This window comes from Podarcis filfolensis (assembly GCF_964270895.1).
Source record: "Podarcis filfolensis genome assembly, chromosome: 18".
In the NCBI taxonomy this organism is placed as follows: domain Eukaryota; kingdom Metazoa; phylum Chordata; class Lepidosauria; order Squamata; family Lacertidae; genus Podarcis; species Podarcis filfolensis.
Window position 1 is genome coordinate 1,828,390 of NC_139622.1, and position 25,592 is coordinate 1,853,981.

The 25,592-nt window shown below is 48.5% G+C and overlaps 2 protein-coding genes and 1 long non-coding RNA gene across 4 annotated transcripts; 2 read left to right on the forward strand and 1 right to left on the reverse strand.

Annotated features, from left to right (window-relative positions):
• Nucleotides 1-3,114: 3,114 nt before the first annotated feature.
• On the forward strand, nt 3,115-10,072 carry LOC310753509 (mast cell protease 1A-like). The gene is made up of 5 exons (XM_083594884.1): nt 3,115-3,408; nt 4,049-4,196; nt 4,785-4,926; nt 7,419-7,673; nt 9,701-10,072. The coding sequence occupies exons 1-5, from the start codon at nt 3,294-3,296 to the stop codon at nt 9,836-9,838; spliced, it is 798 nt and encodes a 265-aa protein (XP_083451010.1). The 5' UTR covers nt 3,115-3,293; the 3' UTR covers nt 9,839-10,072.
• Nucleotides 10,073-12,277: 2,205 nt separating this feature from the next.
• On the reverse strand, nt 12,278-14,352 carry LOC310753231. Its single transcript, XR_014543294.1, has 2 exons — nt 14,132-14,352; nt 12,278-13,000 (listed from the first exon to the last, which is right to left on the reverse strand). It is a non-coding gene; the product is annotated as an uncharacterized lncRNA (long non-coding RNA).
• Nucleotides 14,353-18,188: 3,836 nt separating this feature from the next.
• On the forward strand, nt 18,189-24,394 carry LOC310753663 (granzyme-like protein 1). 2 transcript variants are annotated; one of them, XM_083595024.1, is made up of 5 exons: nt 18,189-18,855; nt 19,646-19,802; nt 20,068-20,170; nt 21,471-21,722; nt 23,003-24,394. In XM_083595024.1, exons 1-5 carry the CDS (start codon nt 18,795-18,797, stop codon nt 23,138-23,140), a joined length of 711 nt encoding a protein of 236 aa, XP_083451150.1. In that variant the 5' UTR covers nt 18,189-18,794; the 3' UTR covers nt 23,141-24,394. The 2 variants fall into 2 exon arrangements, with proteins under 2 accessions (XP_083451150.1, XP_083451149.1); XM_083595023.1 differs by having other exon boundaries at nt 18,196-18,855; nt 20,068-20,203.
• Nucleotides 24,395-25,592: the final 1,198 nt, after the last annotated feature.

Genomic DNA, 25,592 nt, shown 5'->3' on the forward strand with positions numbered 1-25,592 from the left:
ATCACATGCCAGGACCAGCGGCTTCGACTCATCATAATGAGCAAGGACGCTCCTGCTACTCAGCATTCCTCGCAAGGAGTCAAAAGCCTTCTGCTGCCCCTGCCCCCATCGCCACACATTCTTTTTCTGCAACAGTCGATGTAATGGTTCAGCTACCGAAGCTTTCTGGGGTAAGAACGAATGATAAAAGTTAATAAGTCCCAGGAATGACTGCAACTGCGTCTTGTTCTGTGGTCATGGTGCCTCGATGATGGCCTTAATCTTAGCATCTGTGGGGTGGATGCCCGATGCATCAATTTTAAACCCCAAGAAATCCACAGTTGGCACCCCAAAACTGCATTTTTCCTTATTCAGTTGCAACCCCACCTCCTGGAACTTGAGCAACACTGCACGGACACGCGCAACCAGTTCCTGTGGGTCTTTTCCAGCAATCAAAACGTCATCAAAAAATGGCAAGACCCCCGGCAGATCTCTTAACAGGCATTCCATGAGCCCTTGAAAAATCCCTGGGGCCACACAAACTCCAAATTGTAATCTGTTAACTCTGAACGCCCCTTTATGTGTGACAATAGTCTGTGCTTCCGCTGATTGTGGGGTTACTGGCAGCTGTTGGTAAGCTTGTGCCAGGTCAATTTTGGCGAACACCTTGCCCCCAGCCAGTTTAGCCAACAGATGTGATACGACTGGAATGGGGTATGAGTTTCCCCTGAGTGCCTTATTGATAGTACATTTGTAATCTGCACAGATCCTGACTTCCCCATTTGCTTTAAGGGGCGTGACGATTGGAGTCTCCCACTTAGCAGAGTCCACGGGTGAGAGAACTCCCTGCTTGACCAATTTATCCAGCTCTGCTTCGATCTTGGGTTGCAGTGCAAATGGCACTCGCCTTGGTTTGAGTCGGATTGGGGCCACCCCAGGGTCCAATTCGAAGTCAACTGGGGGCCCTTTATAACAACCCAGTTTTCCATTAAAGAGACCAGCAAATTCTTTGCATAATGCCTCGCTCATCTCAGGGCAGGTTTGGATTGAATTAAGCCCTGATATACTCAGTCCCAGGGCGGGGAACCAGTCAGTGCCCAGGAGACTGGGGCGACTGCCCTTCGCAATCACCAGTTTGAGTACCGCCTGTTTGTCCCGGAACTGTACTCTCACGGCACACATTCCCATGACATGGATGCGGCCCGCTGAGTATGACTGCAAGGTTGCCGGGAAGGGCTCCAGAGGGGGCAACTTACCCCTGGGGAAGAATGTCCTCGCGGTCTGGTCCGACACGATAGTGAATCCAGATCCGGAGTCCACCTCCATGTCGCACAGCTGACCCTCAATCTTCACCTTGACGTGTGGCTTGCCTTGCGCTGGAAACTGCACGACCCTCCCGTTGATCTCCGTTACATAGTGGCAGTCCTTTGGAACATGGTTTGCTGTGGACGGTCTGCGATGCTCCAGTCTAGTTGCTCCTGTCGCTCCCAACGCCGCCGATCTACAGACCCTGGCGATGTGACCTGTCTTCCCGCACGTCCGGCACATAGCATCCCGGAAATGACAACTCTTCCGCTCATGGTTTCCGCCACAACCAGGGCACCTGCCTCGGTGATCTTTGAGCACTGTGCAGGCCTGACGCACTGACTCGACCCCACGGACTGGGCTTTGGCTCGGAGTAGCCTCTAGCTCGTCCATGGCATGCACAACTTCTATCTGTGGCTTAGGGGCCTTGCGACTGGCATCAAGCTCCTCTCTTTCATAATTCTCCGTGGCAGCGGCCTCCTTCAAGGCTGAAGCAAGGGTAACCTCTTCTTTAGCCACGATGCGTCTTCTGGCTTTCTTGCTGCTCAGACCACCGATAAACCGATCCAGGAGAGTCTCTTCCAGATCTTGGAAGTCGCAGTGCTGAGCGAGCTTCCGTAGTTCAGCTAGGAATGCAGATACAGACTCCCCAGCACGCTGCTCCCTCTTATGAAACTCCAACCGCCGGGCCATCTTGGTCTCAGTAGGCGCCAAATGGCTTGTCAGGCAGGCAAGAATATCTTTGAGAGGTGTCTCACTTAGCTTCGCTGGAGCAAGCAATGCCTTGGCCAGCTTGAAGGTCTCAGGCCCACAGTAGCTCAGGAATGTGGCCCTTCTTTTGCTGGCATCGGTGATCCCTTGAGCCACTGCGAAGAACTCAAAGCGTTCGACGTAGTCTTCCCACGTGTGGGGCTCTGATGGCTGGAAGGGCTCCAATACCCTTGGACTCTCCATTGTCCTGTGGGCAGGGTCGTCTTCTCAGCCGGCCAGTGAGTCTTGTTCTTAGCTACAATCCGGACTCTGAGGCAGGGCTGCGTTTAACCGCTCCTCAGCATTCCGGATCCCATCCTCGTCGCCAGTTGTTGTGACGTGGGGTTTGTGATTTCAGCTCTCTTGACATAATATGCTGGAGACAGTTCTGTAGTAACACTTCTTTATTAAAGCAAACAAGACTGAGAACTGAGGAGGGGAGAGCTACATTTATAGGGACAGGGAACTAGCTAGAAAGGATACATTTTGGAGGGAACAATATCAGGCAATCACAGTCCTGCCTTTTGGAGGAAACCAATAAGACAGAGGATCCAAATACAGCAGCTTAAATGAACCAATAGTAGCTGTACCCTCTGGAACCAAAAGGCAGTTACTTTACCCTAATGCAAATACAGACAATAGTAATACAGATATAAAATCCTTTGACTCAATACACAACAGTGTTTATAAGTGGTCCATGTTTCACAAGCGTACAGTAAGGTTGGTAGTGCAATAGCTTTGTAAACAAGCATTTTGGTTTCCCTGCGAATGTCCTGGCAGCCTTCCGAGGGCCACATCCCAGTGGTGGGCAGGCCCTGAGGCAAAAGTGGGCGGAGCAGCAAATGCAAATTCTACTTTTGCTCAGTAGGGTAGTTCCTAGACCAGGGGAAAACTTTGGGGGGAAATCCCAGTAAAAGCCCAAACACTTCAATCCTAAAAAAAGCTCTTTGGTCGGCCCTCATGCATGTTCACTTCATCCAATCTGGCCCTCTTTGAAAGAAGTTTCACCCGCTTCATCCTCCACCCAGGCAAGCAAGGGCCCATGTTTAGCCAAAAGGCATGGTCAGGGGAGAGTCACAAGGGCCACACGCGACCCCAGCCCAGCTCTATTATCTTGCTCAGCGCTTCCCTTCCAAGAAGTAAGCGTCTTGTACCAACGATTTTCGGATCCAGATCACAGATAAAGGAAGAGGAAGATTAGGTGGTCGTGCAAAACCGTTTCCAGCTGCCGGTAGCCAGTCTATAAAACATGATGTCACATGAAGAGAGCCAGTCCGGTCCCTTCCTTCAACTTCAGAGGCAGAACAATGGAGCAGCCGGGAAGATTCTGCTTCCTCCTCTTTGCCCTTCTGTCTGCCCACTTGGACACTGGCGGTGAGTAGCGACTTCATCCAATCTGATGGCCAGAGCCGTTTGACCATGGAACAGTCTCCCTCGGAAGGCGGTGGGCTCTCCTCCACGGGAGGTTTTTAAGCAGAGGGTGATCTGTCAGGGATGCCTCAGTAGAGATTCCTGCATTGCCCTGGGGGTCACTGCCCGCTCTAGGATTCTGCAATTCTATGATCACTGGGTTGAAGCAACTGCCCTATGGGGAAAGGTTGCAGCATTTTGGACTTCTTAGTTTACAGAAAAGGCAAGTGACTTGATGGAGGTGTTTAAAATGGCACATGGCAAGCAGAACGACAGTAGAGAAAGGTCCCCCCCCCCGCCCCTGGTGTCTCGTAACTCTAGAGATTGTGGACATCCAATAAAGGCAAATGCTGAGGAATTAACGGCAGATAAAAGAAAGTGCTTCTTCACTCAGCACATAGTTAAAACTATGGAACTCCCTCCCACTAGAGATGGTGAGGGTCACCAATTGGGATGGCTAAGATTCTTAAAAGATATGCTGGATAGACAAGCCGACAAGTCCACCTCACAAGACTCCTTCTCCCCCAAGTCCTACCTACCGGTTCCGAGATTGACGCCATTTCACGGTGTGGTGGAATCGGTGATTCTGGTCTCTCTCTTCCAGGCAGCCTCCGCAGCAAGATCGTCGGGGGTGGTGAATCGAAGCCACATACAAGGACATATGTGGCAGCTCTGAAAGGAGGCAGAGGTTTCATGTGCGGGGGATTCCTCGTGGCCCCTCAGTGGGTCCTGACTGCAGCCCACTGCAATGGGTGAGTCGTGGTAACGCAGAGTGGGTTTGAATTTTTAGACTTTCAGCTTCCAAAAATGAGGGGGGGCTAAAAAGTTGACTTTGGAATTGGAAAGGTTTTTAGACTGGGTAAGTAGAACGTGTGTAAAATTGCATAGAAATAATTAAAAATGTACTGTATGTGCTGTATAAAGGTAAAGGTAAAGGGACCCCTGACCATTAGGTCCAGTCGTGACTGACTCTGGGGTTGTGCGCTCATCTCGCTCTATAGGCTGAGGGAGCCGGCGTTTGTCCGCAGACAGCTTCCGGGTCATGTGACTAAGCCGTTTCTGGCGAACCAGAGCGCGCACGGAAACACCGTTATATGGACGGTATACAGTATATGAAAGCACATTGTAAAGATTTGAAAATGTTTGCAGCTTTGATTTAAAATATTTTGTAATGTTGATTTTTGATACCGGTTTACAAATACTAAAGTTAATTTCTCTAAGCATAAAAAGAAGGTAAATAGGGTGATGGAGAAATGCTAAGGTGAATGTGATTACATATGGAAGCCGGGGGGGGGGGGGAATCGGCTGTGGCTTTCTGTTGATTCTCTTCTTGTTCAAAGAGATATCTCCGTCATTCTGGGTGCTCACGACCTGAAGGCTGTCGAAAGCACCCAGCAGGTGTTTGGAGTCAAAAGTTACCATCAGCATCCGGATTATATGGTGGTTGCTGGAACCCCCTTCAACGACATCCTTCTGTTAAAGGTATGGAGAAAGATTGTCAACTGGTGCTTTCGCCCGAAATGCATATGTCATTATTTTTGGAACTATCAAATTTCAGGTTGCAAATAGCGTTCTGTATCCACATACAGAAAAGTAAGATGACAAGTCAAGTCAAATAGGTAGTAGGTTGATATTCTGTGCAGCCCACTACTTGCAAGGGGTGGGGAATAAATTCAATAAATTTAGTATTTACAGTGGTACCTCCAGTTGCAAACAGGATCCGTTCCAGAGGTCCGGCCATATCCCGAAGTTTTCACAACCGGAGAGACCACTTCTGCGCATGCGCGCGGGGAGTAGCACTTCCAGGTTTGCCGCTTTCGCAACCTGCAGTTTACGTTACCTGAGGGTAACGTAAGCTGAAGGTCCACTGTACAGGCACACATACCAATTGGCAATTTTGGAATAATACATAAACCCAAACACAGCCACCTTTTCAAAATCAGCACATCTCTGAAACCAGCAATGTATTTCTCCAGTCAAGTTGTGTCTACAGAAAGGCATATACTCAGGTAAAGTGTCTATCGGAGGACATTTCCACCAAAATTCCACCCCACCCCCCATTTTATCTGATCTGTGAAAACAAACAAAAACCTCCAAAATCACAACAAAGGCATGTTGCCAGCAGGGAGGCAATCTGTCCCTCTTAGTTCCTCCACATATCTTATTTTCCTATTCTCCACATTTCTATATCAACTTGCATCTTTTTAAAACACTCTCTTGAAAACTCACCAGCAGTTGTGTGCAAATGCAGTTTTCCTTAATATGCACATTTCCCTAACCCAATTTCCCCCTAATAGAATGCATTCTTGTTTTGCTGTTTTCATAGGATCATAGACTTGTAGAGCTGGGAGGCCTCACCCCAAAAGTCACCCAGTCCAGCCCCCTAAAAAGCAAGAGTCATAGCTAAAGAGTCTCTGCTATCCAAACTATGTTTAAGCTCCCCCACCGCACCACCCCGTGAAGGAGAGCGCAACACTTTCCCAGGTTCCCTTGTTGAACAGAGCCACTTCCGCCCTAAAAGGAGGTGGAGTTGTGGGCTTCACGGCCCCACCACGTGCGCGGCGGCTGGAGTGATTGGGGGGATTCCCAGCCGCGTCATCCCCTGGCCAGCCAATTGGCTGGTTTTGGGGGCGTGGCCTGACATACTTAAGCCAGGATGCGGCCGGGGATCTCCCTCTTTCCCCGCCTGCCAGCTATTCCTGTTTCCCACCCTCCCACCCTATAAGGTTTTCATTCCTTGACCTTGCTATGGACCTTGGTTGGTCGCCATTGAGGGGCCTGGTAGGAATTTTTGCACTTGGCAAATTGGCACCAGCCACTTGGTTTTTGCCTACCTCGTAGCAAACCGTCACAACTTTCTGGGTATTGGCTGTTAGGCATTGGTATTGTTCTGTAGAAGGAAGACGGGAGGAAGCGCCATCACCTGCCCCGCACATTGAAGGGTAGTCCGGTAAAGGATTCTGGGGGGCGTGGCCCTGTCCAAAGCCTAGGGAGGTGAGGGCCTAAGGCACGCCCCCAGTGGGTGACCCCGGGGCAGTTCCTAGTTGATGTGCATCAGCAGGACTCCCCCGACTGGTGGTTAACCTTTCCCGGACTTCAAGCAGACGGGCTGAAGTCAGATATAGTCTGTTAGGACCAATGCCTAAGCCAATACTGCTCATCACCTGTAACCAATAATTGTGCCACGTGTCATTATTTCACTGGGGGGGGGGCTGGGAACTCGCCACACAACTCTTACCTAGTCACACTTCTCTGAAGTCTCTCGGCCCCACTCACCTCACAAAGTGTTTGTTGTGGGAGAGGAAGGGAAAGGAGAATGTTAGCCGCTTTGAGACTCCTTTGGGTAGTGATAAAGCGGGATATCAAATCCAAACTCTTCTTCTTCTTCCTTGTCATTTGACTCTATCGGTTCGGGTTCTGCCCTCTGGAGCAGCAGAAAACAAGCTGGCTCCGTTTTGTGTGTGACAGTCCTTCAGCTCTTTAAAGTTGGCTCTCATATCTCCTCTCAGTCTTCTTTTCTCCAAGCTAAACATACCCAACTCCCTCAACCATTCCTCATAAGGCTTGTTTTTCATGATTATATGCACTTATATGCATACTTTACCCTGGTATATACATTTTTCCACTCTACGTGCACATTACTTGGCTGTGGAAATTTGCACTACAAAATTCAGAGAAGCATGAATTTCAAAGGAAGGCCATGTTTTGATGAATGACTTGGGTTGTATTCAACTTTAGACTTGGATTGGGCAGATTAAAATTAAAGGACATGACTTACTTAAATCTATCAATCTAGAACTTAGCTAGATACCACCCATTATTTCCAAAAGCACAGATTAAATTAACGTTAAACGTTAAGTGGATAAAGTTTCTCCCCCACCCTGAGCTATCAGTGCCCTCTCTGTGATGTCTCATGACTCTCTGGAAGCAGGCTGGTTTCAGACCATCCTCTTCTCCTCCTTCCTCCCCTGAAGCTCGACCGTGAAGCCAAGATCAACAAGTACGTCCAAGTCATCCCATTACCGGAAAACGAAAACGACCTCCTCAAAGACACAGAATGTTTTGTGGCTGGATGGGGCCGCATTGATGCGAGATACGAAGGCAGCTCCAAACTTTTTGAGACCAATGTCACCGCCCTTGGCCGCCGGAAGTGCCTCCAGTTCATTCCGGAACTCACTGACAGGATGGTGTGCGCCGGCAGCCGGGCCAAGCTCTGCGACGTCAGCAACGTAAGCCCACATGTCATTGTCAAAAACAAGGAGAATGCAGAACAAAAGCCCCTGCATTTTACAAAATTGCACATGCTAATTCATATGCAATTTTTAGAAATATTTACTAAAAGTTTTGGGGCTGCCAACATCTTTTTTTTAGGCCCATGGGCTGCTTTGGATCTTTGAGTGAGGGCTGTTGGTGCCGCCACCTCTGGTCCCTTCCGGTGGAGTTCATCTGAGCCTTGCAAAGTCCATAGAGTTGAAAGAGGAAGTGGGGAAGGAGCCCCCCTTGCCCCCTTTCAGCTCTGTATACTTTTCAAGGGAGGAAAAGGCACCACCAGCACTAGGGGGGGGAGAACCCAGAGACCCCAGGAAGACCGGAAGAGTACTACTGCACCCATGGGTGCCACTTGGGCGATCCCTGTGGTGATTTAAACGGAAACAGAGTGCAATTGCCTGTTGTGGGCAAGGCGAAGAGCAAGGATGAATCCATGTTAGTGGTTTTTCTGCTTCTTGCAATTCACACAAAAAATGCCCCAACTCTAAAAATGTCTCCACTTTGCATCCTTCTGTGATCTTTCAGAAGACTTTTACGCCAACGTTTTAAAACGGATTGTGTTGTTCTTGCATGACAGATTATCAGTCACATGCACACAACTTCCCCCACAGAAACCTGGGAACTGTAGTTTGTGGAGGGGGTTGGAAATCAGAGGTCTGAGAAGGGTGCACAACAGGTCCCAGGGTTCACTGGAAGAAGCCTGTGCATTCACTGAGCTCTAAATGTGAGTGGTTTCAGTCCTGCAGAAGCAGATCTATCTTTCTGCAGCTTTCTCCCCGCCCCCCCGCCCAGAACTGCTCAATCCACAACTGTTTGAATCCACCCCCATCAAACTTCCTTTTCTGCAGGGGGAGGCAGAATTGTGCTTGTGGTGGGGCCTACTGGCATTGATGGAGGTTAACTGGGAGAGGGGGAGAGGAATGGAGGAGGCCATGCCCTCCCAAGAGTCTATGACAGTGGTGGCCAAAATTGGCCCTCCAGCTGTTTGGGGACTACATTTCCCATCATCCGTGACCACTGGTCCTGTGAGCTAGGGATGATGGGAGTTGTAGTCCAAAAACAGCTGGGGGGCCAAGTTTGGCCACCACTAATTTGTAGGCGCTTCTGCCGGGATGAAGCTTGCAAGCCATCTATCTATCATCTATCTATCTATCTATCTATCTATCTATCTATCTATCTATCTATCATCTACCAGTGCTCTCGTCCACCCAGATGTTCAAGCCCTCACCTGAGTGGGATAGGCAGGCACACCTGGAGACTTCAGTTCAGACTGAGACCCAAGAGACCACGGCTCAAATCCCCACTTGCTGTCCGGGAGTGGGCAGAGGAGGAATGGTGGAGACCCCCTGCCCAGCTTGACCCTTCCAGGGAGGAGGAAGAGGAAGACTGTTTAGATTCACATCAGGGGTCACAGCTCAGAGGCGGATGAGGGGGAACGTTGAGAAATAATGGGAGAGGAGGAGGAGGAAGCACCGGGGGGGGGGTGACAGCTGATGGACACCGTGTCTTTAGAAAGCATTCCAGACCCCCCTCTCCCAGAACCCGGCAAGCCTTGAAAGCAGGAGAGCAAAGAGCTCAGACAGAGGGCCCTTTGCAGCACCCATGGGAGAGACGAATGAGGACGTGGGCGAGGGGGGGTGGAGATTCACTCGGGACAACGCCATTATCCAAGAGGCTGGGTTCTATAGCCCTCTCTGTAAATACTGGATAAAAACTGGTTGGTAAGAAACACTCACTTGTCTTTGTACTTCCCTGAGCAACCAGCCAGGAGTTGCTGGCAGCAGCCCATGAAACTCGCTGGGTGACTTTGGGACAGTCACTCCATCTCTCAGCCCAGCCTACCTCGCAGGGTGGTTGTGAGGGAAGTGTTGCGTCAGCTGCCTGGAACTCCTTGGAGGAAAGGCGGGATAGAAATACAATGGTGAATAATAATGGGAAATAAGTCAAGTTTCTCTCTCCCCTCTCCAACCCCATAATTCCTGCTCAGGGGGATTCCGGGAGTGCCCTGGTCTGCAATGGAGTTGCCCATGGAATCGTCTCCTATGGCTTCCAAATCCCGCCATCAATTTACACGCGTGTTGCCGCCTATCTCCCTTGGATCAAAGAGACAATGAAGGAAGAGTGAGGCCAGCAAGGAGAAAAGCAGCCAGCAGCTTCTTGTTCCCAGCTGGATTCTTCCTCCCTTGCTAGAGAGAGTCAGATACGAGAGACGCGCTTGGTCATTGTGAAGTCAGATGCACAGGCAACTCCTCCTGTGGATCGATCACGGCTTTCCCCAGAGAAACCTCTGCCTTCTTCTGTACTGCTAGTGCTTACTGTTGCTGTATTGTTTCCTGAAATAAACAAACTTCATTGCAAACTTCTGTCATCCTTCTGACGCCCTGCCTCCCCTTTGCTCATCCCACCGACCCAGCATTCCCAAAACCTTGGACACCCCGCAGCACAATCCTAGGCATGTCTACTCGAGAGCAGGCAAAAGTGAACCTGGCAGTGTCAGTTTCTCATTTCTTCCTATTTCAAGTCAGTTCTCCATATTTTGGGGTGCAGGGGTGGGGATAAATGTTTTCTTGTTTCCCCTTATTTACCCAAGAAACGAACCATCAATATTCACAGAAACCTCAAATGTCTATTTAATTACATTTACCTAAGTTGTTTTTAGGGACGCGGGTGGCGCTGTGGGTAAAACCTCAGTGCCTAGGACTTGCTGATCGTAAGGTCAGTGGTTCGAATCCCCGCGGCGGGGTGAGCTCCCGTTGTTCGGTCCCAGCTCCTGCCCACCTAGCAGTTCGAAGCACCCCTAAGTGCAAGTAGATAAATAGGGACCGCTTTATAGCGGGAAGGTAAACGGCGTTTCCGTGTGCTGCGCTGGTGCTGGCTCGCCAGATGCCGCTTCCTCACGCTGGCCACGTGACCCGGAAGTGTCTTCGGACAGCGCCAGCTCCCGGCCTCTTGAGCGAGATGAGCGCACAACCCTAGAGTTGGTCACGACTGGCCCGGACGGGCAGGGGTACCTTTACCTTTACCTTTAAGTTGTTTTACTTTTAAAACAGAGGTATCACTCCACAATTTTGCCTAATGCAATGGGTTTTGGTGCATTATTGTCACTGGTACAGGCATTCAGGTTTACAATTAACCCTAGCAGATGCTCTGCCACTGAGGTCTAGCCCTCTTCTTAAAAATAAGGATCCCAGTCCTCGTGGTTCTGGATGAAAGGGGCCTGATTTATACACAAACCTATTTAGTAAGAGCTTATGTGAATGGGAGTAGATGATGAGATAAAGGCAACTTCCTGTGTTCCTGGAACTTAGCTGGACTCAACGCTCACTGTTTTAAAACTTGGTTAGCTGCTTTGAGCAGGCCTCCAGCTGGAGAAGGAGGCAGGAAAGAATAAATCAATGTGATAAAGAAACGAAAGTGTCTGCTTTGAGTAAGAGCAAATGGCGGTTTTCCAGGGTGGGGAGTCGTTAGGCAGGGGCAAAACGGTCAGTTTCAATTTCTCTCACTTTCTCATTCCCTGCTGTCTGCAATGCTAAATTCAGTTCTCCGCATTTCCATGTCAGCTTGAATTTTTTAAACAAATGGTCCTCATTTTAGTGCAACTTTTTCCTAAAACACACATTTTTGTATGAAGTTTTGCCTGATATCCCCCCCCCCGAGCAATTTCCTCATCTATAAGGCACTTTTGTATGTCACTTTCATAAGTGCATGCATTTTATACCCTGGTGTGTACATTTGGGGACACATTACACGGCTAGAGAACTGCATTGCAAAATCTCCTCTGGCTTCCTCCTCTTCCTCCTCCTCTGTAACTGTCCTAGAACTCAGCTGGGCAAAGGAAGATCCGTCTTTCTCTGCCTCTCTCTGGGCTCTGGTGCCCCCTGCTGCTCTCCTCTCTGACTTCTCCAGCAGGCTCTTACGTTGCATCAAGCCTAGATGTGCCACTGGCCTGATGCAACACAAAAGCCTGCTGGATTGACAGGAGCAAGCCAGCAATAAATCACACTGAGCAAGTTGGAATTAACTCTTTATTAGCAGGAGGGGGAGCCTAAATGCCAAACACTTCCTAAAGGGGTTTCTTTAATGATGATGTTATGTGCCTCCAAGGTGACTGTAGAATTGCTGGAAACTGAGCATCAGTTAGTGTCAGAGTTCCCAGGAATCAATCCCCTCCCAGGCCCTGTGCAAAAGACACACACACACACACATATATATATATGTGATTTTTATTTGTTTTACAATCACATTACATAACATCATACCCTCTTGTTTTATCTTTTTGGCTCAACTGAGCCTAATGACTTCCCTTCCTGACGCGCAGCATAAATTAAGAATGCAGAGTTTTAGAGAATAAGAGCTTTACTGCGTTAAAATCAACTTCTTCCTAAACAACATGCTTCCAAACAGTCTGACTGAGATTCCATACCGCTCAGAACTGAGGCGACTGACTCTGACTGACTCTGACTGACATCTTACAGAGAGAAACTGGCCGCCAAGTCCCATGACAGGGTGACTCCCCAGTTGGCAGTCAGGCCTGGAGAGCTTGACTCGGCCCCAATGCCTGGGCAGGCCCAGCACTTCCCAGCCTGCCTTGCGGCTTCGGCTCTCAGGTGTCTTGGTCACATGACACTTCCTCCCATCTTATGGTTTAAAAAATTAAACTTGACATCTTTACATTTCACTTTGTTTCCAGTCCTTGTTATATCATTACCTAAAATATTATATTACTCAACCTGAACAGCTAGCAATTTCATCACATCAACCTTGTCTTAGCCCTAGACTGATTCAGGGCAGATTCCCCTCTTATCATATCACTGCTGTGGTCTGAAATCTGCTCAGAAAAATGCAGATAATATTACAAGCTATAAACTTGCATCACCACAAAGGGCCATAGTCTGCCACCATGTTACCTGCAGGGCTATGGTCTTCCTCTATTGTTCACCACCCCCACCCCCAAATCTGGCTTTCATCAGATATTCTGGCTCTGAAGGTGGAGGCTCCATTTCTCCTTCCCAAAGGAACCATTGATAGATCCCCATGAATTAATCTACTCTGTTCTGTTGGAAATCCAGTGGCTTGGAATAAACCAAGGAAGACCGAAAGGGAAATGAATGGGAATCCTGGTTAGCCAGTGAATTGAGTGGATTCACTGGAGACAAAGGGAATGACTCTGGATTGCATTTGTTACCTGTCAATGGCAGTTCACCTCAGTTCCCCCGGCTGCTTCCTGCCTCTGGTTCATGGGTGGCGCCATTTTGGCAGCATTAGCAAAGGTACATCCACCCACACCCTGAACATAGGAAACAGAAGGAATTATCCAGTGTCCTCATCATCATCAGTAGTAGCAACACTTCATGATTATTGACAGACCAACTCTGTGCTGCAAAGATGTCTGCTGGCAACATCATCCCCGCTGTGTGGGAATCTCTAGCAGACGACTGGAGACAAGACAGGTCGTGCATCCACAGCCGTGACCAGAGGAGGAATGGCGGCTGGGAGGAGAGCAGCGAGAAGAAATGCCCTGGTGCATCTGCAGCGGCACAATTGGATGCCTTCCTCTGGCCCTGCTGCAACAAAACATGTCTCTCCTGCGTGGGTCTCTACAGCCATAGCAAGCGCTGCAACCTTCCAAAAGCTTGACCTCAGCCCCAAAGGCGCACCCCTCCATTGTTTCCTGAGACAGATGGATGCCAAGCAGCCCGCCCTTCACCCAGCGCAAGTTACAACATTAAAACACAAGGTCTGCTTAACAATTTAACTTGGAAGGGACTGGTTCAATAAAGCTCAAAAGGAAGGTTTGGACAATTAATGATTGGGAGTTGCTGCGCCATTAAAACTTCAGATCAGACTTGGACAACATCCCGGACTGGAACAGAGTCAGAGGAAGCTGCGCTGATAAAAAGACAGTTGGAAAAATATATACTAAGCTGTATTCAATGGATGAAAGTATATGATGTTTGACATGATTGAGAATCATGGACTCAGGGACGGGAATTATAAAGCGTCAAAATCAAGATGTGAAAAATATGGAAACAACAAGGAGAGGCAGGAGTGAGATGTGGAGATATGCTTCAGATATCCAGACCGTGGGGAGCTCTGAAAAATTAATAATTATAATTTGGACTATAATTTGGTCTTTTTTATTTTAGTTTTTTATTTTAATTGGAGTATTATGATTGGCTATATTAATTGGATGTTTTTTATTGGAAAATCAATAAAAATGATTTAAAAACAAAACTAAACACAGTATTATGAATAGCTTAAAACAATCTACAATCAAAGATATAAGGTGGGTCCTAGAACTATGCACCTCAAGTGTCACAAACCACCAGAGTAAAGGTACGTCTTCAGCCTTCTCCACAAGTTGTATAATGAAGGTGCCAGACGCACCACTTTGGAGAGGGAGTTCATTGAGACTCACCTGGTTGGGCCAAGGAGAAGGACAGGAGAAGACAGGGGCAGCAGAAGAGGCTGGTGGAGTCTCCACATCCTGATACTTGCCAAGGAGGGAGGTGCCTGACATTTAGCTCTCCCACCTCTTGACCCCATAGCTTTTTTTTGCCACCACCCGATGGACTCTGCCTCCCGCAGGAAGCCACAGTCTAGACTTGAGATCTTGACAGGTGAATCTCAGCAGGCCATGTGACAGATCCCCCCACTAGAACAGCAATCAGATAGTGAGATGGTCCTGGCAGGGGCAGATAAGGAGACCGGGAAAATGAGGAACCGAGAGAACCTGAAATTGGCAGGGCTGCCCATCCCTTGCTGGGGCTGAAAGGAGCTGGAGTAGAATAATGTCTGGAGGGCCAAAGGTTCTTAACCTGTGGACAAATGGGATGACAGAGACCATAACAGCCTGAGCATTTGTTCCCTAACTATGCTTGTAGCTCTTGCCTTGCCCCTTCCAGAAGTCAGCCAGGTGGAGTAAGGAGGCAAAAGTAGAATGAGTTTGCCTGATATTGAATATACTGCCCCCTACTGTTTGCGCTCCCTGATTTCAGCCCCACCAGCCCCAATAAGCTGTATAGGGTGTTAGGGGAGGGGCAGTACCTCTATTGTATTCCTCCTTCTGGGGTATTCTGTCCACCTTTGGTCCCCACCCTACGCTCTGCTCTCACCTGTGGCTCCTAAGTGCTGTCAGCATGGGAACTGGGCAGCTAAACCAAGTGAGGGCAACCAATGGGTCTCAAACTCTTGGTGAGTTAGGGGCTTCCCCTGCATGCGAAGACAGGCTCCAGCAGACAGAGTGGACAAGACAAAGAGTTGGTGGGTCCAATGATTAAGAGTACATGACCCAGACTTGGATCTTGGCATCCCGGAATTCTTCATACATATCTGTCTGTCTGTCTGTCTGTCTGTCTGTCTGTCTGTCTGTCTGTCTATCTATCTATCTATCTATCTAATCTCCTTGCACCAACACTTAGCCCTCAGGCAGGTTTGTAGAGGAAGATATGATCTCTCAGGTCATCTGGCCCATGCAGGGCTTTATAGATCACAACCAGCCCTTTGAAGGGTGCCTGGAAACAGACTAGCAGCCAGGGAAGTTTTAACAAGGGAGCAACAAGTTCCCTGTCTCTGGATTCTGGACTGGCAGAAGCTCTAATTTTTGTGTTTTTATGAGAGAAGGAGGAAGTCTTTTCTCTGCCCACTGCCTTCACGCCATGCACGATTTCATGAACCTTTGTGTTGTTGTCTTCCCACCCAGCTGGCAGCAAAACTAACACAAAACAGATTTAAAGGTGTTGCTGGTGAGCCTCTTGAATTCAGCACAGATCCCCCCAACTCCCAGCACCAGGCATCTTTTAATCCGTTCCCAAATGGACTGGAAAGTCATTTTCAACCAAGAATCTCCAGAAACTGTTAGGAATTCAATGTCCAATTGGAAAACAAGGGAGGTGAAACCAGCTAAATGTAAAGACCAAATGATATTTGCAAAAGTTTAACTCTGATTTTTTTAAACAAAACAAAACAAAACAAAACAACCTCAGCCATTATCTTTATTGCTCAAATTTCATTTGCGTCAAAATCTTAAAAGTCTCTGCTGCCTCCCCAGTATATATATTGACCTGAACAGTTAAGGCCACCTCCTGTCTGGGTTTCACCAACTTATCAGAGAACCAGAGGATTTTGGAACTGAATGAGATCATGCCATCCAGCAGATCACAACTTCTCTTGAGCTCCTTTCATTTCACTGGAAACAAACTGCAAGTTCCAAAGTCACATGTACAAAATAGTAAATAATATCTGGCAGCTGGGTGATGTGGTGTTGCAGACGCAGTTCCTAATAATAATAATAATAATAATAATAATAATAATAATAATAAATAATTTTATTTATACCCCGCCCTCCCCAGCCAAGGCCAGGCTCAGAGCGGTTTACAAGCAATAATAAAAACAAGTTGATTGAATACAACTTAAAAACAAGATTAAAATACAACATTAAAACATCAAAACATTAAAATGCAGCCTCATCACAGGAGAAGAAAGGAAAAAAGAAAGAGGAGGAGGGAATCAAATTGGCTCCAAGCCAAAGGCCAGGCGGAACAACTCTGTCTTACAGGCCCTGCGGAAAGAAATCAGATCCTGCAGGGCCCTGGTCTCATGAGGCAGAGCGTTCCACCAGGCTGGAGCCAGAGTTGAAAAGGCCCTGGCTCTGGTTGAAGCTAATCTAACTTCCTTAGGGCCTGGGACCTCTAGGGTGTTGCTATTTATGGACCTTGAGGCTCTCCGTGGGGCAGACCGGGAGAGGCAGTCCCGTAGGTACGAGGGTCCTAGGCCGTGAAGGGCTTTAAAGGTCAAAAGCAGCACCTTAAATCTGACCCTGTACTCCACCGGGAGCCAGTGCAGCTTGAAAAGCACTGGGTGAATCTGCTCCCATGGCAGAGACCCCGTGAGGAGCCTCGCTGCAGCATTCTGCACCCGCTGGAGTTTCTGGGACAGCTTCAAGGGCAGCCCCGCGTAGAGCGAATTGCAGTAGTCAAGCCTGGAGATGACCGTCGCATGGATCACTGTGGCCAGGTCTCATAATAAGAGATTATGCTTCGCAGATATTGTGTCAGACCCTCATGGAGAACGCAAAGGCTGAAAACTGATTTGGCAGCTGCATGGTCAATTAGATTTTCTTGTATTATTATTATTATTATTATTATTATTATTATTATTATTATTATTGACCCTCCACGTCAGCCTGGTTTAATTTTTAAAAATGAGAAGTCACCTTCCTCCACTGGCAGAGCAGAGGTCCGCGGAGCAAGCCATTGGCTGCCTCTCTCTGTGTCTGCTCCAGTCACAAGGGCGGTAAGAAACACTCCTAGATAGCTTTGTCCACCCGGGAAGGGAGCCCACCGAGGGGCACAGTCTAGGAGGACAGCCGTTTGTGAAAACGGCTTTGGGAGTAAATCCCAAGGGAAAATCTACCCACTGCCTTGCAGGACATCTTCGGGATGTCGTAGGACCCCCCCCCCCCATCATTAAGTTTGTACAAACTCCACACACACACACACACACACACACACACTCACACACTCACACACTACATACGCTACACTTCTATTACAAATTCATAGAAAATCAACCATACATCGCATCTGCACCGTTCCACTTTTATTTTACTCCATGAAGGAAGGACTACAAAATGGGGAAGGTTTGATACAGGGCAGCCATAATCCCTTGAGCATACCAGCACATACACGGGAGCCCTGCCCAGTTGCTATGCCAACCCTGATGGTCCCAGACAGAAGACCATCAAGGTCACAAAGAACTTGCATATGGGAGTGGATTCAGCACGGACTGGAACAAAGGACAATAATCAGCTCTTCCCTCTGGGGGCAGGAAACTGCAAACTCCCCTTTGTCACCTGGAAAGTACTCATGGGGGGGGGGGGGAATGGGGAACCAGCCAGGTGACAGGACACTCAGGTTACCTCCACAACTCCTCCCTCAACCCCTCCTTTTTGTGATGTAGTTGTGATGTAGTCTTAGGGGTGTAGTTTGGGGGATTAGTAACTAATACAAGTTGGGGGTCTTCTTTTGTTCTGGGCTTCCATCTTGTTTCACCTGGTGGCAGGTGGGAGTCCTGTCGCGACAGTCTTCAATAAAGACCAAGCCTACAGGCTGCTGTTTTGCTCTGGTATTCCTGGCTGGTATCCTTGTTTTTTTGTCCAAGGGAGCCCTCAGATTTCTCCATTAACAGGGAGAAGAAAAGGCCAAAGAGGAAACCCTACATAAACCCGGATTGGAGGTTGGACGGCACCTTGTCTGCCTCCTTCTGGCAACTCCTCCAGCCAAGCTGGCGCCAAACATCTTTGAATGCTACTAACACCGCAGAAGTGGAGGCAGCAGTGGGGAGATTCCCGTCTCTGCAGCCACAGCGGCCCCTGTGCTGTTCCCTCTTCCAGTCACATAGGAAATGACCACATGTTTAGCAAGTTAAAAACAATTTAATGACAAAGGTCATAGGTTTGGCCTTCCCCACATCGTTGAACACCAACTCCCATCCGCAAAGTTCTGCCATTTTTCTTTTCTTTATTATATGCCATTATTCATGAAAAGATCTCAGGGTGGTTCACAAGATAAAAATACAAAATAAAACCACAAATAAGTAATTAAAACAAAAACAACAGCAAACCCCGCCTCTCCAAAGAACACATTTCAAAGGCTTTACAATATTAACCTCCCTTGGGGAGAGCATTCCACAAGTGGGGAGCCACTGCAGAAAAGGCCCTGTTCTCATGTTGCCATCCTCTGGACCTCTCATGGAGAGGCGTGTGAAGAAGGGCCTCAGAAGATGAACACAGAGTCCAGGACGGTTTATATGGGGTGAGGTAGTTCTTGAGGTATTGTGGTCCTGAGCAGTTTCTGGGTTCTCTCGGTTTCTTATTTTTCCAGTCTCCTTATCTGAACCCACCAGCACTATCAGATTGCCGTTTTGCCACATGGCCGCCATCTCAGCTGAGATCCATCTATCAGATCTCAGGTCTAGACTGTGGCTTCCTGCAGGTGGTGGAGTCCAGTGGATGGGGGGTGATAAAAGCTGGGGGACGGAGGGACTGGGCAGCTGAGTGCCAGGCAACCTCAAGCATCGAGATGATGTGGAGACTCCACCAGCCTCTTCTCCTGCTCCTGTCCTTCTCGTTGGCCCAAACAGGTGAGTGCAACCCCCACCCCACCCCCACTTATGAGCTCATTTTGAGCACCTTTGGGGCCAAGCCCACCTCATTCCGTCTGATGCTTAGGTCATCAAGGCAGCAGCACCAGAGGCAGGTGACAGCAGCGAGGGCAGAAACTGAGCTCACCTCTCTTGGCTCCTGGAGAAGTCTGACCCAGAGTCCTGCTCTTGGTCTCTGATGAATCCACCCTCTCACTTATCCAGGCTTTATCCCAAGCCCACTGGCTTTACAGCGCTTCCCCCCCCCCCACAAAAAGAGTAGACAAATGACCCTTGGTTCACCAGCTAACCAGGATTCCCACCCATCTCCCTGTCGGTCTTCCAGACTTTGTTCCAAGCTCCTGGCTTCACAGGGCATCCAAAACAAAAGGGACGGACAAATGAATAGAGATATGTCAATGGCTTGTTAAGAGGGGGAAATGGAGCCTCCCTCTTCAGGACCAGAATACCTGATGAAACCCAGACCCGGGGGTGAACAATAGAGGAAGACCGCAGGCTTCTCATGACTTTGGGATTAAGAGGCTGAGCCAGGAGGGTGAGGGAACAGAGAGGTGCAGTCAGTGCAGACAATACAGGCAGCTTCCCATGTTCCTATTTACGGTATTTCCCCTTCATCGACTTCCTCACTGGCAACACAGATTGTAATTGATTGTTAGCCTAGTGGGACGGTGGCCTTTTGCTGCCCCCCTGACTCTGCATATGTGGGTGATACCCTAGAACTTCCAGGAAGGAGCTGCAGGAGCTGATTTCTGCAATACGATTCTTGCAGATCCATTGCGGAGTCAGATTGTTGGGGGGCACGAAGCCAAGCCCCACTCCAGACCCTACATGGCTGCCTTGAAGGACAGCACAGGCAATTTCACCTGTGGCGGATTCCTCGTGACGCCCCAGTGGGTCATGACAGCTGCACACTGCAAAAAATACGGGTAAGTATCACAAATCCCTCCCTGGTTTTTAGGAGGGGTGATGAACATTATAGAATTGTAGAGCTGTAGCCCAACCCCCTGCAATGCAGGAATCTTCTGAAAACATGAGATCGAGAGTCTCATGCTCCACCGACTGAGCCATCCCAGCCCAGCTGAGTCCAGGGTGAAGCTGGAAGGGCCAAGGTGTGGAGTCTGGTCTTTTGCCCAGGGGCTGGGGGGGACTGATGCCTGAGGGATGCAACCCTAACTGACGCTTGGTTCCCAGTATTTCTAGAGTCGTCTTGGGTGCACATGATATCTACACTTCAGAGGACTCTCAGCAAGAGATCAGAGTTGCAGCTTCCCACCCACATCCAGAATATAATGAGGTCACGTACTCAAACGACATCCTTCTGCTTAAGGTAGCTTGGTCCAAGAAATCTCTCACTCTATCAGCTCCCGGAGGTCAGGGATCCTTAAGGCAGAAGCAGCCAAGTGGTTCCTTCCATCCCATACATGCACCATAATGAGCTAGAAAATGGGCAGTTTACTCAGGACAAATTCCTGTCCCCAGATACCCTGAAATTTATCTGCTTTTTAGAAGATTGTTTTTAATTGTTTTTAGGATTTTTAATTGTATTGTTTTAGTACTGACAAATTTGCTGCCCCAGGCTCCTCGGGAGAAAGGTGTAGGTTACAAATTGAATTAATTACCATTACATAATGGGGAACCTAACACCCAGCAGGAGCGATACCTCAATGCCTTCCTCATGCGCCAGAAAGATTTTGAGTGTCACATGGCAGGACAAAGAAAGATGTGCTCTCCCAAACACACATTCCCAGCATGTTTGCACTCCTCCTTCAGCGACATTTATGCTGGCTTGGTCATGTCCATGTGACATGAAGGCTGGCACCATCAACCCCGCCATGTGGAAATCCCTTGCAGATGGCCGCAGTGCCTGGAGAAAGACCATCAGGTGGTGCATCGGCAGCAGTGACCAGAGGAGGAATGACCGCTGGGAGGAGCACAGAGAGAAGAAACGCCCTGGCGCATCTGCAGCAGCAGAACTGGACGTCTTCATCTGCCCCGGCTGCAATGAAACATGTCTTTCCTGTATCGGTCTCTACAGCCACACCAGGGGCTGCAACCTCCCAACAAGGCTCACTCCATTGTCTTTCGAGACAGGCAGAGGCCAACAACTTGCTTACTTACTTAACCCAGCAGCAGGCGCTCTGACGATAAGCAGCTTCAAAATTTAGAGAGGATGGTTTCAGAGACTGATTTCATGGAGGGCAGCAGTGAAATCTTCCATTAGCAGCAACAGTGAAGGCTCTTTTGCTCTTGCTACTTATTAATGTTATTCAACATAGCATTCAGAGATTGCTCCATCAACGCAAGGTGTTCTGCTGGCCTGATGGAACAATCTCCCCTCTTTTCTACCCAGGCATTATTCTCAGGGTTTTTATGGCACCCCCAAAGCTAAATTACGGGTGCAGGGGGAGGGAGGACGGGGGCCTCCATTGCATTAACAGGACTCATTGCACTGACTCCTGCTAGGGCAACCATTTAGTTTTCTCCAAGCTGTTAATCACTAATATTATTATTAGAGTCATATTCTAGAGGCACAGGGCTTCCTGTCGCAATGCTAAGGTCCTCATCTCTTCCTCATCTCCCTCTCCTTTCCCCAGCTGGATTCCGAGGCTGCTCTGAATAAAGACGTCGCTCTCCTGCCCTTGCCAGAATCCAGCAGCGACATCCCCGGTGGGACACCCTGCAGCGTGGCAGGCTGGGGCAAGATTGAAGACGGCCAATACCCAGGGAAACTCTATGAGGCCACCGTCACCCTCTATGACCGTAAGAAGTGCCAGGAGCTCATGCCAGATACGGATGATGGAATGATCTGCGCAGGTGACAACAGGCAACCTCAGGATGCCTCCGAGGTGAGGATTGGCAGAAACAGCAGGTGATGGGATCAGAAGTGGGGAGCCTGGGCACCTGAGTCAGGTCATTGGGTCCATCCTGCTCAGGCTTTCCCAGATCTATCAGAAACTGGGATGGAAAGGACCCCGAGGGTCATCTAGTCCAACCCCCCACAGCACAAGGAACTCAACCAGATCCTACATGACAGATGGCCATCCAGCCGTCTAGGATTCTAGCCCTCATGGTTCTGGTTAAGGGGCTGACTTAAATAGAAACTGAAATCGCTCAGTATTGTCTACTGACTGGCAGGGTTTTCGACTGGAGTGTTTCCTAGTCATAGCTAGAGATTCTGGGGATGGGGCATGAGACGGGTGGAGAACCCTGTGCTGGAGCAGAGCAAGGAAAGGGGATAATTCTGCAGTCCAGCAAAGTGGACATGGGCAGACACTTAGACTTGGCCTGACCAGCCCAGTGGCTCTGGATCCTGTATGCCAGGCATGGCCAAACTTGGCTCTCCAGATGTTTTGGGACTACAATTCACATCACCCCTGAGCAATGGCCCTGTTAGCGAGGGATGAAGGGAGTTGTAGCCCCAAAACATCTGGAAGGCCAAGTTTGGCCATGCCTGCTGTACGCCAATCCACATATGAGGTTGTCAAAGGCTGCTCTAGGTCTGGTTCACATTTTAAACGTAAACTGAGCTTTATTTGCCCTTCCCAAACTCAAACCAGAACCGAAATTGAGCTACTCTTTGAAGCTTATTTGATAGTGGCCCAAAATACACTTTCAAAGAATGGTGGACATTCAGCAGAAACCACCCGTGGGAATGCATATACTTGTAAAATTAATGTACAAAAATGCATTACATTATAGGGAAATTGTCTACCAAAAAATTTATCTTAAGAGAAACATGCACAAGAATCCCCACTCAGCTCCCTGGGAAACCTTGGTGGCTTGTCACTAACTCAGCCTGGCCTCCCTCACAAGGGTGCGGGGTTTGTTTGTTTTTTGGTTAACAGGGAGAGGAAAGGAGAAGGCCACCTTGAGCTCCTTGGAGAAGGCGGCCAATAAATGCAATCAATATTTATTTTGGGTAGACTCAAAGAGACTGCAAAGTGATCCAGGAAAAGCGGCAAATCACATTTTATACTGGAATAATTAGAAAGCAAAGTTGACAGATCCAACTACCCTCAGCCAGGAAGCCTGCTAGGTCTCTGTCCTGGTTCAAGACCCAGATTCCCCACAGGGTGGATCCCGATCTTCCCTCAGCTGTAATCTCTGTTCTCTCTCCCTCCTGCAGGGGGATTCGGGTGGCCCCTTGGTGTGTGACGGCGTGGCACAAGGAATTGTCTCCTTTGGCGACTCTTCCTCTCCTCCAGGAATTTACACTCGTGTCACCCACTACCTTTCCTGGATCAAGGAAGTCATGGAATTGTGAAGAGAAGAAGCAACAGCAGTGGCATAATTACTTCCTCTTTTTCAAACGCTTCTGCTTCCTGTCTTAGCTGCTAGGCTTGCATTCTGCAAAGAGACCCCTCAAGGGCTGCAAAAAAATATGATACATCTATCAGATGTTTAGTACAGGATTGTGTTTTCACAAGTGCCTGCAGTGGCTCCCACCCCCTTCAAGAAAATCCTTCAACCTCCTCCCGTATTCTTCCCACCCTTATTTCCCATCATACCTCTTCCGGTGACCTTTGCTGTTCCACTTCTCCCATCCTCAGGTGCCCAGAGGTCTTTCCTCTCCCTTAAAACTATTCTGCCCCTTCTCCCTCCCTAATCTGGAAAAATGGGCCTTGTGATTCTGCTCCCTTCTCCTCCAGCAGTTTCCTGTAAGTGGCAATCTCCATATCAAGAGCCATCTTTGCATTCAGCAGGTCTTGGTACTTGGGCAGATGGGGAGCCATTTCTCCCTCTCAGAGCTCCATAGATCTCCAGCTCCCTCAAGTGCCTTGTCCCATTCTCCCTTGCTTTCCCTTGTGCATAGATGGGGACCTGTGGCCCACATAAGGCTGTTGAACTGGAACTCGCATCATCCCTGGCTTTTGGTCATGTTGGCTAGGGCTGATGGGAGGTGGAGTCCAGCAACATCTGGATGGCCAAAAGGTTGCCTATGCCTCACTTTAGATGATTCCACTCCCTCCCTACTTTCTCTTGCTTAAGCCTGGAGATCTGACCCAGAGCCCCATAAATCTGCCACTTGAGCCTTGCACTCCAGGACAGGTTCGTGTTAAGCCACTTAAGGTTGTGAACTGTGGGACTTTGTTGTCTCTTTCAGCTGAGGCGGTGGGGTGTGTCATTTTATTTCAGCCCTAGAAGATTTCCTTGATGCCCCCAAAAGACCTTCCTCACCTCTAGGATTCCTTGGCACCCAGAACATCTTAAAATGGGGGATCACAGTTACCATTTCACACACCAAGCCACTTAAGGGTACGTGTGATGGATTGTAGAAATTTAATTCAGCCAAGATGTAAATGTAAACTTCTCTGAATTTTGCCGCATAGGTCTCCAGCCAGGTAATTGTGCACAAGTAACGTGTGTCTGTTAATGCATGTAATAGTGAAAACAAACATACCAAACTGCATTATTTTAGGGGAAATTGCTTTGCCAATATGTGCATATTTTGCAAAATTGCATGTGGAATATATCATGAGCAACTTGAATTAAAATGCTGAACATTTGCCATGTCACATATTACTGCTTTATACTGTATGTGTTGCCTAGATGGGGCCTCGATCTGGATCCAACCCTATGCTTATTAACCTTCTTAGAGGTGATAGGACCCACTTAAACTCTCTGTAGGGAATGGGGGAAATTCAGTTTGCTAACCCCACCTACTTCAAGCTTCCCAGAACAAACAAGAATTAACAAAATTGTCCATCTCTACTGAGAATCTGCTGGCACCCAAACATGAGATAGAAGGCATCCCCCAGAGGCATCTAGCAGTCCAACCCTCTGCAATGCAGGAATCTCAACGAAATCATCCATGACAGATGGCCGTCCAAGCTCTGCTTAGAAACTTCCAACGAAGGAGAGTCCACCACCTCTTGTGGGAGTCTGTAAAACACACAGATATCTATCTATCTATCTATCTATTTGAAGGCAACAGAGATATTTTCATGAGTTACTTGTCAAAATAGAGCAAGAAAGATAATGAGAACTTGCAGATAAATGCTTGCAAGTATCAAGTGCCCCAATCAGTACATTTCCACTGGTACAGCTCTCATTTTCTGAGCAGATTTCAAACCCATTAACTGCTGTGTGAAAGCCACTTTGGGTCTTTCTCTTCTGTGTGGCAAGAGATTATCAGTTGGGGGGGGTTAGGGGTAAGGGACCTGTGCCAAATTGATGCAGCCTTACAGTTAGGGCTTGACAGGACTCTGGAAGACTCGCTAACAAGATTCAACCGGCCCCATCAACTGCTTTGAGGGGTCAATTCTGTTGCTAGTTGCTTGGAAATGCAACAGTCAATTCTATGTACAGTATAATATCAGAAGCTACCTGCCCTGCCCTCCAGAAACTGACCTGGGACTCCTAGAGGTTTCCTCATTCACCTTTACTGAAATAAAGCTTTGGTACATTAGCCCCTCAAGGTGCTTCATCCGATACACATAGATAAGCCCGTTCTTTGCTACACAATGCAAGCTTTGGTCATCCCCTCTTTTAATGCCCCAGCAAAAATATAGTGTCCTGATCAAGGGAAGTCATAGTCTCGCTCTATTCTGCCTTGGTCAGACCACACCTGCAGTCCTGTGTCCAGTTCTGGGAAGACCTGTTTAAGAAGGATGTTGACAAGCTGGAAGGTGTGCAGAGGAGGGTGACCAAGATGATCAAGGGCCTGGAAACCAAGCCCTATGAGGAACAGTTGAAGGAGCTGGGTATGTTCAGCC